At 41.4% G+C, this 17,203-nt stretch overlaps 1 protein-coding gene across 6 annotated transcripts in view; it reads left to right on the top strand.

The window, feature by feature from the left end:
- Positions 1-17,203, top strand: part of TECPR2 (tectonin beta-propeller repeat containing 2) — a 155,113-nt gene that overhangs the window by 2,565 nt on the left and 135,345 nt on the right. For all 6 annotated transcript variants that reach the window (XM_037831805.1, XM_037831804.1, XM_037831806.1 and 3 more), the window contains exon 2: positions 14,044-14,335. In XM_037831805.1, coding sequence (XP_037687733.1) covers positions 14,117-14,335 — 219 coding nt within the window. In that variant the 5' untranslated portion in view covers positions 14,044-14,116. The remainder of the gene's footprint in view (positions 1-14,043; positions 14,336-17,203) is intronic.

Here is a 17,203-nt window from a genome sequence, read left to right as displayed (position 1 = left end):
CCCATCACGGTGGCCGTCGAGCTGTCTTTCAGCAATAAAGGCCAGCACCGGCTTCGGGATTTATGGTATTGGTGGGACCAGTGGGGAACAAGTGATTTGGAATGGAATGCCATGGTGTAGCCGAAACATCTGTGACCGAGGAAGCGTTGAATTTAAAGATTGGATTAGAATACTCATTTGCAGTAGGAGTGGAAGTTAGCATTTTTGTTTATTCATCCACCAGGTATTTGTTGAGCATTGACTCTGTTCCAGGGTTATCGATGGGTATTGGAGGGTACACTGGGTAGCAAGAGAGACTGAGTTGCTTTCTTTCTCATGGGAAAGATGCTCAGTAAACTGTTTAGCAGATGAAGTAATTGGAGGCTGTGATCAGAATTATAAAGGGCATAAATAAGATGATATGATAGAGGGTCTGTTGGATACTATAAGAAAATGGTCAGCAAAGACCTTTTTTCAGTGGTGTTTAGGCTGAGACCCTGGGGTGGAGCAGAACCAATTACATGCAGTGAGGTGAAGATCATTCCAGGCCACGGGAGTAGTCAGTTCTAAGACCTGAGGAGGGAACGAGTGGTCCATGGAGCTAGAGCTTGGAGGACAAGTGGAGAGGGGTAGAGATAGGATTGGAATCTACGAAGGGGTCCGACCCCACAGGGTCTGGTAGGCCACGGGAACAGACGGGGCACTGGGGAGCTACTGAAGGAATTCAGGGAGGGCGAGTCAGATTTCCCTTTGAAAGCTCTCATTCATTTTTCTCATTTCTTTTTTTGATAACAGCTTTATTGAGATATAATTTATATGCCATATAATACACCCATTTAAAGTATACAGTTCGGTAGTTTTTAGTAGATTCACAAGGTCGTGCAGCCATCACCACTGTTTGATTTCAGGACATTCTCATCACCCCAAAAAGATGGACACTTGGGTTGTTTCCAGTTTTTGGCTACTGTGAATAATGTTGCTGTGGACATTCATGGACAAGTTTTTGCATGGATGTGTATGTTTTCATTTCTTTTGGATACATACTTATGATATCCTGCAGCTCCTGACAACCACTGATCTACTTTCCATCTGTGAATTTGCTTCTTATGGACATTACATGTAAATGGAATCATACAATGTGTGGTCTTTCGTGACTGGCTTCTTTCACTTAGCATAAGCGCTTTACGAGAGTCATCCATGTTGTAGCATGAATCAGTACTTAATTCCCTGTTTTCTTTTTTACCATGGATGAAACTATTATATTATCAACTGTAGTCCATAGTTTACATTAAGATTCATAATTTGTGTTCTGTGTTCTATGGGTTTTAAAATTTTTTATTCTGTTAACACATATACAACCTAAAATTGCCCGTTTTTAACCACTTTCAAGTAGACAAGTCATTGGTGTTAAGTACATTCACAATGTTGTGCCACCATGACCAGCATCCATTACCAAAACTTTTCATCTTACCTTAAAGAGAAACTCTATGCCAACTAAGCATTAACACCCCATTCCTCACCCCCGCACCTGCCCCTGGTAAATCTTGTATTCTAATTTCTGACTCTGAATTCATATATTCCAAATATTTTATATAACTGAGATCATGCAATATTTATCCTTTTGAGCCTGACTTATTTCACTCAACATGATGTCTTCCAGTTTGATCCATGTTGTAGAATGTTTCAGAATGCCATTCCTTTTTATGGCTGAGTAATATTCCACTGTGTGGATAGACCATATTTTGTTAAGCATTCTTCTTTTGGGAACTTGGGTTGCTTCCACCTTGTAGTAATTGTGAATAATGCTGCTATGAACATCTGTGTGCAAGCATCTGTTCGAGTCCCTGCTTTCAATTCTTTGAGTATACACTTTGAAGTGGGATTGCTGGATCATATGGTAATTCTATGTTTAACTTTCTGAGGAACCACAAATGTTTTCCACAGCAGTTGTACCGTTTTACATTGCCACTAGCAATGTTCAAGGGTTCTATTTTTCCACATCCTTTTCAGCACTTACTGTTTTCCATTTTTTCATAGTAGCCATTCTAGTGGGTGTGAGGTGGTATCTTTTGGTTTTGATTTGCATTTCCCTAATGGCTAATCTTTTCATGTGCCTATTGACCATTTGTATGTCTTCTTTGGAGAAATGTCTATTCAAGTCCTTTGCCTAATTTTTAATTAGGTTGTTTGTTTTTTTGTTGATGACTTGTGGGAGTTCTTTATATGTTCTTGATATTAAACCCATATCACTTATGTGATTTCCAAATATTTTATCCCATTCTGTAGGTTATCATTTCACATTCTTATTAATGTCCTTTGATGCACAAGATTTTAAAATTTTGATGAAGTCCCATTTATGAATTTTTTCTCTTGTTGTTTGTGTTTTTGGTTTAAAGTCTTAGAAACCATTGCCTGATAATACAAGGTCTCTTTGTTTTCTTCTGAGAGTTTTATAGTTTTAATTCTTGTATTTAAGTCACTGATGCATTTTGAATTAATTTTTGTATATAGTGTGAGGTAGGGGCCAGTACTTTATTCCTTTTTATTGCCAAATAATATTCCACGGAATGGGTATACCACATTTTATTTATCCATTCATCAGTTGATGGACACTTGGGTTGTTTCCACTTTTTGGCTACTGTGAATAATGTTGCTATGAACATTCATGGACAAGTTTTTGCGTGAATGTGTATGTTTTCATTTCTTTTGGATACATACTTATGAGTGGAGTTTCTGGGTTCTGTGGTAACCTGTGTTTAACCATTAGAGTAACCACCAGACTATTTTCCAAAATGGCTGCTGCATTTTACATTCCCACCAGCCAAGTAGGAGGGCCCCAATTTCTCCATATTCTCGCCAACAATGCTTGTTATCCGATTCTAGCCATCCTGCTGGGTGTGAAGTGATATTTCCCTGTGGTTTTGATTTGCATTTCCCTGATGGTTAATGATATTGAGCATCTTTTCATGTGCTTATTGGTCATTTGTCTCTTCCTTGGAGAAATGTTCATTAGATCCTTTGGCCAATTTTTAAAATCAGGTCATTTGTCTTTTTTGTTGTTGAATTGTAAGTTTTTTTGGTATATTTAAGATAAAAATTGCTTATCAAATATATTATTAGTAAATACTTTCTCCTAGTCTGTGGTTGTCTTTTCACTTTCTTGATGGAGTCCTGCGGAGCATAAAGTTTTCAATTTTTATGAAATCAAAGAGCTTATTCTGACTGTCATGTATGAGAATGGATTCTAGGCAGGTGTGGAAGCAGGAGAGCAGTCTAGAAAACCATTTCAGGGGTCCAGGTGAGAAACGTGATGGCCTGGACTCAGGCGTGGGCAGAGTTGGTGAGAAGGGGCCTAGCTTGAGGTAGATTTGGAGACAGAACTGATGGCAGGTGGTGAGGGATTATTGTGGAAGGTGAGGGAGAGGGAAGGGTCAAGAATGATTGATTTTAGTTTGAGCAACATTTTCCATTCAGTCTTCAATTATGCTGTTACCTGCTGCAGAATTTATAGTTTTTTTAAAAAATTGTGGTAACAGTTATATAACAAAATTTGTCGGTGACATTAAGTACATTGACAGTGTCATATAACCTTTACCATTATCTATTTCCAGAATATTTTCATCATTCCAAACAGAAACTTGTACCCATTAAGCAATAACTTCTCATTCCCCCTCTACCTGGTCCTTGGTACTCTCGAATCTACCTTCTGTCTCTGTGAATTAGCTTATTCTAGATATTTCATACAAGTTGGAATTATACAATTTTTGTTCATTTTGGTCTGGCTTATTCCACTAAAGCATAATGCTTTCAAGGTTCAGCTATGTAGTAGCATGTCTCAGAACTTCATTCCTTTTTTCTTTTATAGGAGTAAAAGCCTTATTTATTTTTTTGTGAATGTGATAGCTGGAAAATAGTACCCTCATTTTTGTTTTAATTTGTGTTGTTTTGATTTTTTTTTAGTATCTTAAACTTTTTTATTTTCAGATACTTTAAAACTTACAGGACAGTTACAAAATGATATAAGCCCCATACAGAGAGCTCCAACATCCCCCTGTCCCCCAGATACTCAGTTCATCAATTTTAATAGTTTGCCATATTTGCCATATCATTCTATCCATCCATCCTTATATCAGTACATCTATCGGTCCATCTATTTGTCTATCCCTCTATTTATCAGTCCATTTTCTGAACATATACCATGTTCCCTGAACACTTAATATTGCCATGTGCATTTCCTAAGAGCAAGGATGTATTCACTTAGGTATCCACTCTAAGTATAGATATCAAGTTCAAGAAATTTAACATTGATATAAAGCCTACAGTCTATATTCCATTTTTTTTCAATGTCCTAAAAATGTGTTTTGAACCTTCTCTCTTCCCTTGTTAGATCCTTACCAGGATCATATGTTACCTTTAATTATCACTGTCTCTTTAGTTGCCCTTTCCTTTTTTTTTTAAATTTAAATTGTGGGAACATGTATACAACATAAGCTTGCCTATCTCAGTCACTCCACGCATATCATTCAGTGGGATTAATCACATTCACTATGTTGCGGTGCCCTCACCATCTTCTGTTACAGAAACTTTCCTATCTTCCCAAACAGAAGCCCTACACCCATTTTGCATTAACTCCCCATTCCTCCTGCTCCCTGTCCCTGGAAACCTTTATTTTAATTTCTGTCCCTATGAGCTTTCATATTCTCAGGTATTTTCTTTATAATTACCATGGTTCTTAAATTTCACATCTTAAATCTGTGTCACTCTTTCATTTGCTTTGATAACCAAATTAATTTCAATGGTACACACAAACCATGTTCCTATACCCCTCCGTCTCCCACCTTTATGTAGTTCTTGCCACAAATTACATGTTTATACATTATGAGCCCCAAACCACTGATTTCTCATTACATTTATGCATTTGCCTTTTGTAAAAGTTGAGTTACAAACCAAAAATACAGTAGTACTGGCATTTATTTTTACCCCTGTCATTGCCCTCCCTGGAGATCTTTGTTTCTTCATGTAGCTTTGATCTATTGTCTAGTGTCCTTTTCTTTCAACCTGCAGCACGCTCTTCAGCATTTCTTGTAGGGCCAGTCTAGTGGCGATGAACTCCCTCAGATTTTGTTGGGAATGTCTTATTCTTTCCCTCATTTTTTTTTTTAAATTCAATTTTATTGAGATTTTTCTCATGCCATACAATCATCTGAAGTGCACAATCAGTTGCCCATAATACCATCATACAGCTGTGCATCCATTACCACAACTAATTTGTTTTCAATTTTTAGAACACATTCATCACTCCAGACAAGAAATAAAAACAAAAAAGAAAACTCAAATCCTCCCGTACCCCTAACCTCTCCTCCCTCCGTTATTGACTCACAGCGTTGGTATAGTACATTTGTTACTGTTGATGAGAAAATGTTAAAATATTACTAACTGTAGTACATAGTTTGGCAGTAGGTATATTTGTCCCAAATACCCCTCTATTATTAACTTTTAGTTATAGTGTCATTTGTTCTAGTTCATGAAACGGATTTCTAATATTTGTACTATTTGTACAGTTAATCATGGACATTATCTACCACAAGATTCACTGTTTTACACATTCCCATCTTTTAACCTCCAACTTTCCTTCTGGTGACATATGTGACTCTAAGCTTCCCTTTTCCACTCCATTCACACACCATTCAGCCCCGTTAGTTATACTCACAGTAATGTGCTACTGTCACCTCTGTCCGTTTCCAAACAATTAAGTTCAACCTAGTTAACATCCTGTTCATAATAAGCAACTGCTCCCCATTCTTTAGCCTCATTCTATAGCCTGGTAACTTATATATCAAGTCTATGAATTTACATATTATAATTAGTTCGTATCAGTGAGACCATACAATATTTGTCCTTAGGTGTCTGACTTATTTCACTCAATATAGTGCCCTCAAGGTTTCTTCATCAACCCATTTTGTTGTTGTTGTTTTAAAGACGGTTTGTTCACCCACTATACATTCTGTCCTAAGTTAACAGTCGATGGTTCCCTTTATAATCACATATTTATGCATTCACCACCATCACTACTATCTATATAAGGACATCAACATTTCTTCCACAAAGACAGAGGAAGAGTCAAAGAAGGTAGAGAGAGAAAAGAAAGGAAAAAAATGACAGCTAGAAAGCAACAAAAGGAAAGATAAAATTAAACTAAAGTAGAATAAAACAGTCAGACAACATCACCAATGCCAAGAGTCCCACACCCCTCCCTTATGTCCCTCTCTTATAGGCATTTAGCTTTGGTGTATTGCCTGTTACATTAAAGGAAGCGTAATACAATGTTTCTGTTAACCATAGTCTCTAGTTTTCATTGATTGTGTTTTTTCCCCAATATCATCCCATTTTCAACACCTTGCAAGTGACCTTCATTTGTTTTCCCTCATGTAAAAACATATTTGTGCATTTTATCACCAGTGTTGAGTACTCTAGGTTTTACTGAGTTACACAGTCCCAGTCTTTATTTTTCCTCTTCCTTCTGGTCTCCTGCATGCTCCTAACCTTCCTCTTTCAACTATACTCATAGTCATCTTTGTTCAGTGTACTTACATTGCTGTGCTACCATCACCCAAACTTGTATTCCAAACCTCTCACTCCTCCTGTCTTTTCCTATCTGTCTGTAGTGCTCCATTTAGTATTTTCTGTAGAGCAGGTATCTTGTTCACAAATTCTGTCATCGTTTGTTTGTTGGAGAATATTTTGAACTCTCCCTCATATTTGAAGGACAGTTTTTCTGGATACAGGATTCTTGGTTGGCAGTTTTTCTTTCAGTATCTTAACTATATAACACTACTGCCTTCTTGCCTCCATGGTTTCTACTGAGAAATCCACACATAGTCTTATCAAGCTTCTTTTGTATGAGATGGATCACTTTTCACTTGCTGCTTTCAGGATTCTCTCTTTGTTTTTGATTTGACAATCTGATCATTAAAGTGTCTTAGCATAGGTCTATTCAGATCTATTCTGTTTGGAGTATGCTACGCTTCTTGGATCTGTAATTTTATGTCTTTCACAAGAGATGGGAAATTTTCAGTGATTATTTCCTCTACTATTGCTTCTGTCCCTTTTCCCTTCTCCTCTCCTTCTGGGACACCCATGACACGTATATTCATGCACTTCATGTTGTCATTCAGTTCCCTGAGACATTACTCATATTTTTCCATTCTTTTCCCTATCTGTTCTTCGGTGTGTAGGATTTCAGTTGTCTTGTTCTCCAGTTCCTGAGTGTTTTCTTCTCCCTCTTGAACTCTGCCATTTTATGTCTCTCCATTGTGTCTTTCATTTCCGTAGATTCTGCCAGTTGGTTTTTCAAACTTTCAGTTTCTACCTTATGTTCTCCCAGTGTTTTCTTTATATCCTTCATCTCTTTTGCCATATCTTCCCTGAACTCATTGACTTGGTTTTTAAATTGATTTAGCATATTTCTTTGAAAATCTTTAATTGATTGTTTCATTAAAGTGAAACAGTATCTCAACTGTATCTTAATTGAGGTGTAAGTTTGTTCCTTTGACTAGACCATCTCTTTATTTTTCCTTTGTAATTTGTAGTTTTCTGTTGTCTAGGCATCTGGTTTCCTTGGTTACCCCAATTAGATTTTCCCACACCAGAATGGGTTCAGGTCTCGGAATGGGGCTATATTCAGAGTCAAGTTTCCCTGAGGGTGTGTCTTAGAAGATTGACAGATTTCAGGTGAGGCCTCTAGCCGCTGTGCTTTCCTAACCTGCCCAGCAGGTGGCACCTGTCAGCCTGTTGCTCCTGAGTGGTGTAAGGAGGGTGGCCCCTTTAGTTCTCAGCTTAGATTGTTTCTGTTTTGGCTGTCTTCCCCCAGGCCCTGGGGTCTGAGTTCTGAAGGGAGGGCTGGCACTAGAGCTGGGCCCTGCCTACCTCCTCTTAGGGAAGATACACCCCCTAAAGAGCTATCTTCTGTATTTGAGTTACTCCTTTGTGTCTCCGACTTTGTTAACTCCACCTGTCTGGGTCAGAGCTCTGTGAACTGAAAATGGCTGAGGCTCTCTCCAGTGAGCCACTCAGGTTGAGAGAGAGAAAAGGGGAAAGAAAGCCCCCTTTCAGAGCCAGTCCATGGCCCCTCAGTTTTGCCCATCGGTCAGAGAGAGTACCCGGTCTTCTGGGCTCCCTTTCCCAGGATACAGGCATTTTCTGGCTCTTTAAGGTCAGTTGTCTCTAAAAGCCTCTGTATTTTTCCTTCTTTGTTTTAATTTTTTTTCCGTCAGCCCCACCTCTTCTCCACTGGGAGCAACCTCAGAGTACTTTGCTGCTTGTTAGGGGTTTGTCTGTTTGTAGCTTGTATTCACCAGTCCACTTTTGTTCATTAGAACCCCAGTTGGAGCTGGGCTGAGCTATATTTGCTTGCTCCAGGAATGCTGCTGCTTCCACAGTGAGCTCTTGCAGCTCAGCCTGCTGTGGGGGAGGAGCTCCCGGCACAATTCCACAGTTTTTACTTAGAGCTTTTATGCTGCGATCTCAGCCATTCTGCCCAATCCAGGTTGGTGTACGATGTGTGGACAGTTACGGTTGTCTCCCAGCAGTTGTTTCAGATTATTTACTAGTTGTTCCTGGTTGTTTATTGGTTGCTCCAGGGGGCTAACTAAATTCTACTTGTCTCTATGCCACCATCTTGCCCCTCTCTCTGTCCCTCATTTTTTAAAGACAGTTTTGCCAGATTTAGAGTTGTTGATTGGCAGCTTTTTCCTTTCAGCAACTTTAAATATATCATCCCACTGCCTTCTTGCTCTGTGGTTTTCAATGAGAAATCAAAACTTAATCCTGTTTAGGCTCCCTTTTATGTGACATTTGCTTCTCACTTTTGGCTTTCAGAATTCTCTCTTTATTGTTGGTCTTTGACAGTTTGATTATAACATGCTGCAGCATGGGTCTATTTGGGTGTATCCTGTTTGGAGGTTGTTGAGTGTTTTGGATGTGTATATTATGTCTTTCATTAAATTTGGGAAGTTTTCAGCCATTATTTCTTTGAATACTCTCCCCACCCCTTTCTCTCTTTCATCTCCTTCTGAGACTCCCAGAATGCGTATGTTGGTATGCTTGATGGTGTCCCACAGGTTCCTCAGGCTCTGTTCCCTTTTATTCATTCTTTCTTTTTGCTTCTTGTGCTAGATAATTTAAATTGTCTTATCTTCATGTTCACTGATTCTTTACTCTGCCAGCTCCAATCTGCTGTTGAACATGTCTAGGGAATGTTTAATTTCTCTTACTGTGGTCTTGCGCTCTGTTTGGTTCCTTTTCATGATTTCCATATCTTTATGGATATTCTGTGTGTGTTCATCTCTCATGCTTCTTGTTTCCTTTAGTTCTTTGTCCATGTTTTCCTTTAGCTCTTTGAGCATATTTAGGATCAATTTTTAAAAGTCTTTGTCTTGAATGTCCCAAGTCTGAGCCTCCTCACTGATAGTCTCTAATGCTTTAATTTTCTCCTTTGCCTGGGCCATTGCTTCCTGTTTCTTTGTATGTTTTGTAATCTTTTGTTGGAACCAGGACATTTTGATATCTTTAAGGTGTTATTCCTGGAATTTAGATTCTGAGGCATCTGTTCCTTAAGCTTGATCCAGATAATGTTATGACAGAGTTTTCCTTGAATGCCAGGAGCTAGGGAAGAAAAGAAGGAAAAAAAGAAAGCACCTTTCCCAGTCTTTACAGATTGACCTTTGTGAGTGCTCTCCTGCAGCCCTTATCTATATAATGAGTTTATAGAATAGCCCAAGGCTAAAACCTGTGTGTGACCTTGGCTTTGATCCTTTCTGCCCCTGGGTCTTGTCTTGGGCATGCACATGTGACCCTGGGAACTCCCCTGTCTAAGCAGGTAAGAATGTCTCCTCTTCCCTTGGAAACTATTTCCTCCCAGTCTCAGCACTGCACTATGTGTTCTACAGCCAAGAAGCCCTTGGCCCGGGCAGCCACTTGCCTGCTTTCCCATAGTGCTCTGTAGGAGAACTGGATGAGCTGCCTTCTGCAAGCAGGGCAAGTTCTGGGACAGTGAGTCCTTCAGGCTACCACTAGACAGATTGGGCCAAATATACATGCTTGCAGTGTGTGCACGAGGGTTACTCTGCTCTGTCCAGAACTGGGACCAGGGATCCCCTCTGGGAGTCCAGAACGACTCCATGCCAAGCTGCCAGGGCTTCACATGTTCCTACTGCTTTTAAGTAAACCTTTTTGTCTTGATTTGGTACTCGCCCTGTTACTGCAGTCCTTTCCTTATTTTCTGGAGCTTTAAGAAAGATGTTTCTGCTAGTTCTTGCTGGTTGTCAAAGCTTCTGTGGGGGACGGAACCCTGAAGCATTGTCTCACTCTATCATTCTGCCATCTTCAGGGCGGGCTTCATTCCTTTTTATGGCTGAATAATATTCCGTTGTATGGATAGAGCACATTTTGTTAATCCAGTCACCTGTTGGCTGACACTTGTGTTGTTTCCACCTTTTGGCTATCATGAATCATGCTGCTTTGAACATTGGTGTGCAGGTATCTGTTTGAATCCCTGCTTTCAATACTTTGGGATATATACCTAAGAGTGGAGTTGCTGAATCATATGGTAATCCTGAGTTGTTTGAGAAAAATAATATAGACTCAACAGACATTTCTCCTTGGACTTTTGCTCTTCCTTTACCGCATCCTCACACAAGCCCATACTCTGCCGGTCCCATAGCTGCAGGATCCCCAGTGCATGCCCTTGACCTGCTGCTGCGCTGAGGAGCTTGTAATGAAAACGCCTCCGGGTCTTCACATGCCCAACTCTGCTTCTGAGGAACCAGAATTTTGATAGTTTTTAATCCCTGCTGGCAACTGGCAAGTGAGTCCCGTGCACTCTCCTCACACATTTTTGAAGTTGGTTTTGGTGGGATTATCATTGGTTCTAGGATCTGGCTTCTCTTACTATCCATCGATACCTCCCAAACCTCCCCAGGAAAACAGTCAATCTAAGTAAACAGCATGCCTGCTCTTCAGATGCAGTTTGGAGTCAAGTCTCCTGGATCTTTCTGGCCAGGCTGCCATCACCAGTCCCTTCCTGGGTAGACTCGAGTTGTCAGCAGGGAACAGCACATCAAGTGAGTGGAGTTTTGAAAGCCAAATGTCACAATTTGACAGAGCTACTTTGTGGAAAACATAATTTGAAAGAAGAAATAACATGGACTAACATTTGTGATGGGCTTAGCACTTGCTCTCACTTCTTAGGAGTTCTCATCGGCTAGAGCTGGTGAGAAAGGCTTCCACAGTGAGAGAGCTGGGCATGGAATATTTGTTGAGTCTAAATTATTTTTCTCAAACTAGCACAGGCAGTGGCTCTGGAGTCCTCCCTCGGTTGGCTGGAGGTGCTCCCACTCCTCCATCTGCCTGTTGGGTGGTGACCACAGACCCAGCAGATCTCACCCAGGGACCCCATGTGGGGAGACGGTGTGAGTCCCTGTGTGCCTCTGCATCCTTCCTGGGGTGCCTGGCCCCCACGCTCTGCTTTCCTGACTCCTCCAGATGGGGTGTCTTACTGGCCTCTGCATGCCTTTTGGAAAAATATGGTTAAGACATAGATTGGTGAGACTGTTCTGGAAGGCAGTTTGGCAATATGTTTTCTTTTTAATTCAAACATTTTTACCTCTTGAATTTACTCTGATAAAACACTTGAAAATGTATCTATGTTGCCTGTGCTGGTGAAATTAAAATATTTTGGTTAAGAAAATTTTGGTTTGTTCATATATTGTGTTCTTTGCAATTTTTCTGTGTGGTCATTAAAAATCATGTTGTAGGAGAATATTTAAGGACATGGAAAATGTTCATGATGTGTGTGTACACACACACACACTACACACACCCCTCTATCTACCTAACTACCACCAACTTCCAACCTCCCATCATATCTCTGTGTGACGAGGTGATGAGTGACTCTCATTTACTTTTTTGTACTTTTCTATATTTTCAAATTTTCTGTAGTGAACATTATAACTGCTGCTTTAGAAAGAAAATTTTATTTTAAAAACTACAGAATTATGGTGCATCAATATGTGTGTGCATGTGAGTCTGTATTCCCATCAAGGAAACAGACGCCTTTACTGCTGGTGCCCCTCCTTATGCTTGAGGGTGGAGAAAAGGTTGCTGAAATGGGAAGTTTCCTCATCTGTAAGATGGAGTTAACAGTGGGTGCTTGAGATGACCTGACGATTTCCTGAGTAGTGAAATCATTCCCTTAGCTAACAGCTCTTGCTGTGGGGCTTATTTTGGCTGTAGTGCCCGGAGTCCTTACAGTGGCCTCCCAGCTCTTCTGGGTTGCCCTGCCATGTGGTTGCCCGACAGCCATCTCATTCTCGTTTGATCTGCCTGTCGTTCCAGGGTGGTGTGCAAACCAGGGGTGGGAGCGTGTGCTTCTCTCACCAGCAGGGCAGCCTCCTGCGGTGGTGAATGTGTGAGCCACGCAGCTCAGTAGGGCCACGGCCAACCGTCCCAGTTCCTGTCACGCAGACACCTGGCCCATGCGGCTTGGGCAAATTTCCAGCCTTTCAGAGCTCCAGCTTCGTGAAAACAGGGATGTGATTATTAAGATTAAGTTACTTTGGGACAGTTCTCATACATAGATATTTACCCTGCCTACCACACCATCTTGGCTGTTGTGACCCTTGAGTGAAATAGGAATCTGAAAAAGCTTTGGAAAATAGGATATGCTGTGCAGATATGCAGAATTATCATTGCGGCATTGAGTTGGGCCATCCTGGAGAATAGCTGGTATTTTACTGTTCTTCCGTTCTTGTGATTCATTTCTTCTTTGCAAATTTCCGTTTTTCATAATTCATTCATTTATTCAATAAATACTCATCGAGCACCTCCCATGTGCCTGATCCTTTTCTGAGTGCCGGTGACTAAAGGGGTGAGTGGAGCAGATGAGGGCAGGTCCGCTCTGGTGGCTGACAGGCCAGTGGGGTGGGGGGTGGGCAGATGTAGCCAGTCAGCAGAAAAGAAAATACAGCCGGGAATGCAATGGAGGGTGGCTGGGGGCAGGAGGGGGCTTCAGGGGGTGGCCAGGCAAGGGCTTATGGAGGAGGTAACGTGTTAGCGGAGGCCTGCATGTTGAGAAAAACCAAAAGCCAAGTGATACCAGGAAAAAGTGCTTTCCAGACAACGGGAACAGCCAAAGCAAGGGCTCCTCCTGGGTGAGGAGTTGGTGAGTTTGATCAGAAGAGGGCTTGGAAGTCAGTCACGCTTGTGAACCCCAAAATCAATAGAAAACCATAGTCCAAACAGACCGTAAATTCATCCAGCATCCTACGAAGTTTCTACTGGAGAGGCTTGAAGGTGTCCATGGAGCATTAGGGGCTAAGAAACACCAGAGCTCCTGCATCCACGTGTCTGGTTGTCCGTCAGGCTTTGACTGTGGGAGTGGAAAGAGCCCAGGGGTGAGAAGACCTTGCTTCAAGGCTTGGCCTTGCGGTCGTGGGCAAGAGCCTTGGCCCCTCTGGGCCTCAGGATCTTCATCTAAAAATGGGAGATAATAAGGACTAAATGAGTTTGCGAGCACTTTGTGAATTAGAGCCTGCTGAGCAGAGATTGCGCGTCTTTATTAAGGGAAGCCTTGAATTCAAAATACAGAGGTGCGGGTGTCGGTATGGCGGGGGAGGCACTAGGTGTTGAGGCTCCGAGCACGGGGAGGACCTGTTTCTTCACCCTCTCGTTGGCACCGTGAGTGGACTTCTGTGCCCAGCATGGAAATGTTCCACATCCCACCAGTCCTGGTGGCTTCCAGTGGAGCCCACTCTGCACTGACTTTAATAAACACCAACCCCCCCTCCCCCTGTTGAGAGCCACAGAGTAGCATCTAATTGCCTCCGGTTTTGGGGTCTCTTCATTGTTTCATTAGCCTGGTTGGCTAGATCACAAGCTACTAGAGTAAGAACTATTTTTTATGTTCTTTCCACCCCTCCATAGTATTTACCGTAACCTCAGTTATAGCGGGTCAGTGCATATGGAAGTGCACTTTTAGCCGGAGACTTACAGCATCTTGTCCTTTAGCCCCCAGGTTTCCCTCGATGCCAGAGCACAGCTTCCTCTTCCTGCCGGAACGTCGTCTGGGGGCCCCTTGGCCATGGCCTTGCTCTCCGAGCCCACCCCATTCAGAGAGTTCTGTCCTCTGTACTATCTCCTCAATGCCATTCCCACGAAGATCCAGAAGGGCTTCCGCTCTGTGGTGGTCTACCTCACGGCCCTCGATGCCAACGGGGACTACATCGCCGTGGGCAGCAGCGTCGGCATGCTCTACCTCTACTGCCGGCAGCTCGGCCGCATGCGCAAGCACAACTTCGAGGTGAGTCTCGCTTCGCTTTACCCCTTAGCCTGCCTGAGCGCGGGCTCATGGGTCACAGGCTTGAGTGTTCTGGGGTGGGAACTTTCTTTTCTGGTTTGCTCGAACATGGCCGTAATCCCTCACCCAAACGGTACTTTAAAACCCTCTTCAACGATTCTATAAAAATGTAGCTTATGAGGGGTGACAATGTAATTGGGAAAGCCATGTGGACCACATTCCCCTTTGTCTAGTTTATGGATGGATGAGTAGAAAAATGGGGGAAGGAAAAAAACAAACAAACAAAGGCATCCAGTGTTCTTTTTTACTTTAATTGCTCTTTTTCACTTTAATTATTATTCTTGTTATTTTTGTGTGTGTGGTAATGAAGGTGTCAGGGATTGATTTTGGTGATGAATGCACAACTATGTAATGGTACTGTGAACAGTCGAATGTATGATTTGTTTTGTATGACTGCGTGGTATGTGAGTATATCTCAATAAAATGAAATTAAAAAAACAAAAAAAACCTTCTTCAATCGAGGTGGAATGTAACTAAAATCATTGATGTTTTTTGACTTTTCCCCACTGCCTCCATCACTTTAAAAAGAACATTTTAGTGTCTAACACTTAGTAGAAATGCTTTGGAAGTAGGTGCTTTTCTCCTAAGTGTTTTATTTCTCAACGTGCCTTGACTGACATATCTCTAGTTACTCTATTGTTGAAATTATATGAAAGAATTAATATCGTATTGGCTGATATTGGCTAGTTGCCAGAATGGGCACATTTTAGATGTATCAGAACTGGTCCCTGTTTGACATTGTTGGTCGAATCAGGCACCTCTGTGGGTTGTGAGATTGGTGAGAGTGTTGGCGCAGCACATTATGGTAGCACCAAGTATTGATGACCACTACTCTGCTTCATCTATTTAGTCAATTGCTGTAGTTTATTAAGGCACAGCTTTTGTGAGTGACCAAAGGGTGACCGAACTGTGGCTCCTACTTCAAGGAGCTCACGGCCTCGGGGTTTTGCTCTCTCTCTGGTTAGCGGGCTTGTGCAGCCCAAGACAGGGCTTTTGGGTTCAAGAGAAATGTTTATCAATACTTGTGTCTTAGTCAGTACTCAATTTATTAAAGTTTTAATTTGGTAACTTAGTTTTCCTTGGCCTGTTTGTTCAATTTAACATAATAAAAATGATTAGCACACCCATAACTCTTACCATGTTCAGGAATTAATGTAAACCTTTACCTATGCTAACTCATTTCATCCTTACAGAACTCTGTGGTAGATGAGATTACTTTTCCCATCTTACCAGGAAGACAATCGAGACACAAAGGGTTTACGTGACTTGCCCAAGGTCAGACAGCTGGTGAACAGAGGTGTCGTCATTTGAACATGGGCACAGTGACTCTAGAGTTGGTATTAATATTTTTGGATGAAAATTAGAATAATTGCTATTCCTTGTCTTTGGTTGATAGTCACTTAGCTCATAGATTTGACTGATGAATTCCCCAAATATTTAAGACATTTACATGTTAGTTAATGTTTAAAATTAGTTATAAATTTAATCTATATATAACTGAAACATAGTTATGAATTTATATATCAAATGAGACATTTACAAGGAAGATTTATGAATCCAACAACAAAAAATCATTTGTAAGCATTAAGCTAATCTTATAAATCTGACACATTAGACTTGTAAATTTAGTAGATCAAATTTTCTCAAGCATTTAACACATATTAGAAAAGAAACAGCTTACACAAAGCAATATTAGGATTATAAAACTTGTTATGCTACCTCTCTCAACATGAAGCTTTTTAATTTTTTCATACCTCTCCTTATTTGCAGATTTGTCAACCAACCAAAGGAAACAAAACTGTTTTCTCAGATCAGCTGAATTTATCAGACTAAAAATATATCCTAGCTACCTGTGAAAAAAACTCAAAACCTGTAGGATTTGGGTATTCCTTCCAAAACTCTGGCAGCAGTTACTAGGGTGGACTCTTTTTCTTGTCATATTTTAATTTTAATTTTAACTTTTTTTTGCCATGTCAGAGATGCTTACTAAATTCCCATTCTTTAGCTAGAATTTAATCACTCATAACTTTCTGTTTCTTACAACGCGTTGTCTTTCCTGCAAACACGTCTTTAAATTAGCCTAGGGAAGAACAGCTGGGGCAGCTGATGAGCGTTTTGGTTCCAGGTGAGGTGGAGTAAGCATACAGACATGGAGACGCTGTTTGAGGACTCTGAAGAGTAAATAGTAGCAGGCGTTTGGGGGGAGGAAGACCAGAGCTCGACATACTGAAATGGCAGTGAGTTTACCATTTTTCCCTCTGGCTTCAACTCAGTGCAGCCCAGAAGTGGGCAGTGAGCCACATTCAGAGAGCAGTAGAAGAAGCCCTCTAATTCTGACTTGAGTTGAAGAAAAGGGAACTGCTAATGCTTAATGGCATGTAGAAACCAACCATTTTTGTCCTCTCTTTCTTTTTTCAGTTATCTTACACCCCAAACGCCAGCCAATCCTGTGGTAGCAGTGTTAGCTGGCAGCAGAGGCCACTTATAGGAGCCAAAACTCTGAGGGAGGGGAACTTCCTCTCTGTGTGGTAGAACTCTGGTTCCAAGAGTTTGGGGCCAACTCCATTCCTTTTCTTCTCGTTCTGTCCTCCTACCGCTTGGCCCCAGAAACAGGCTTGGTAGCAGAAGTGCACAGCAGTGTGGGATGACTAAAGCCTTAGCTTTCTAGCCAGAAGACCAAAAAAAGGAGCCTCAGGGAACCAGGAAGTGCTGGGGAGATTGTGTCACGGGAGGAACTTGGGAAAGTGACCCCATAACTTGTTTATGTACTCCTGGGCTCAACCTTGAGCAGTGCATGCCTGGTTCTGATCC

Source organism: Choloepus didactylus, chromosome 4, assembly GCF_015220235.1.
Source record: "Choloepus didactylus isolate mChoDid1 chromosome 4, mChoDid1.pri, whole genome shotgun sequence".
Classification (NCBI taxonomy): Eukaryota; Metazoa; Chordata; class Mammalia; order Pilosa; family Megalonychidae; genus Choloepus; species Choloepus didactylus.
The sequence above is the reverse complement of the archived record's forward strand: the minus strand, read 5'-3'. Positions and strand labels throughout refer to the sequence as shown.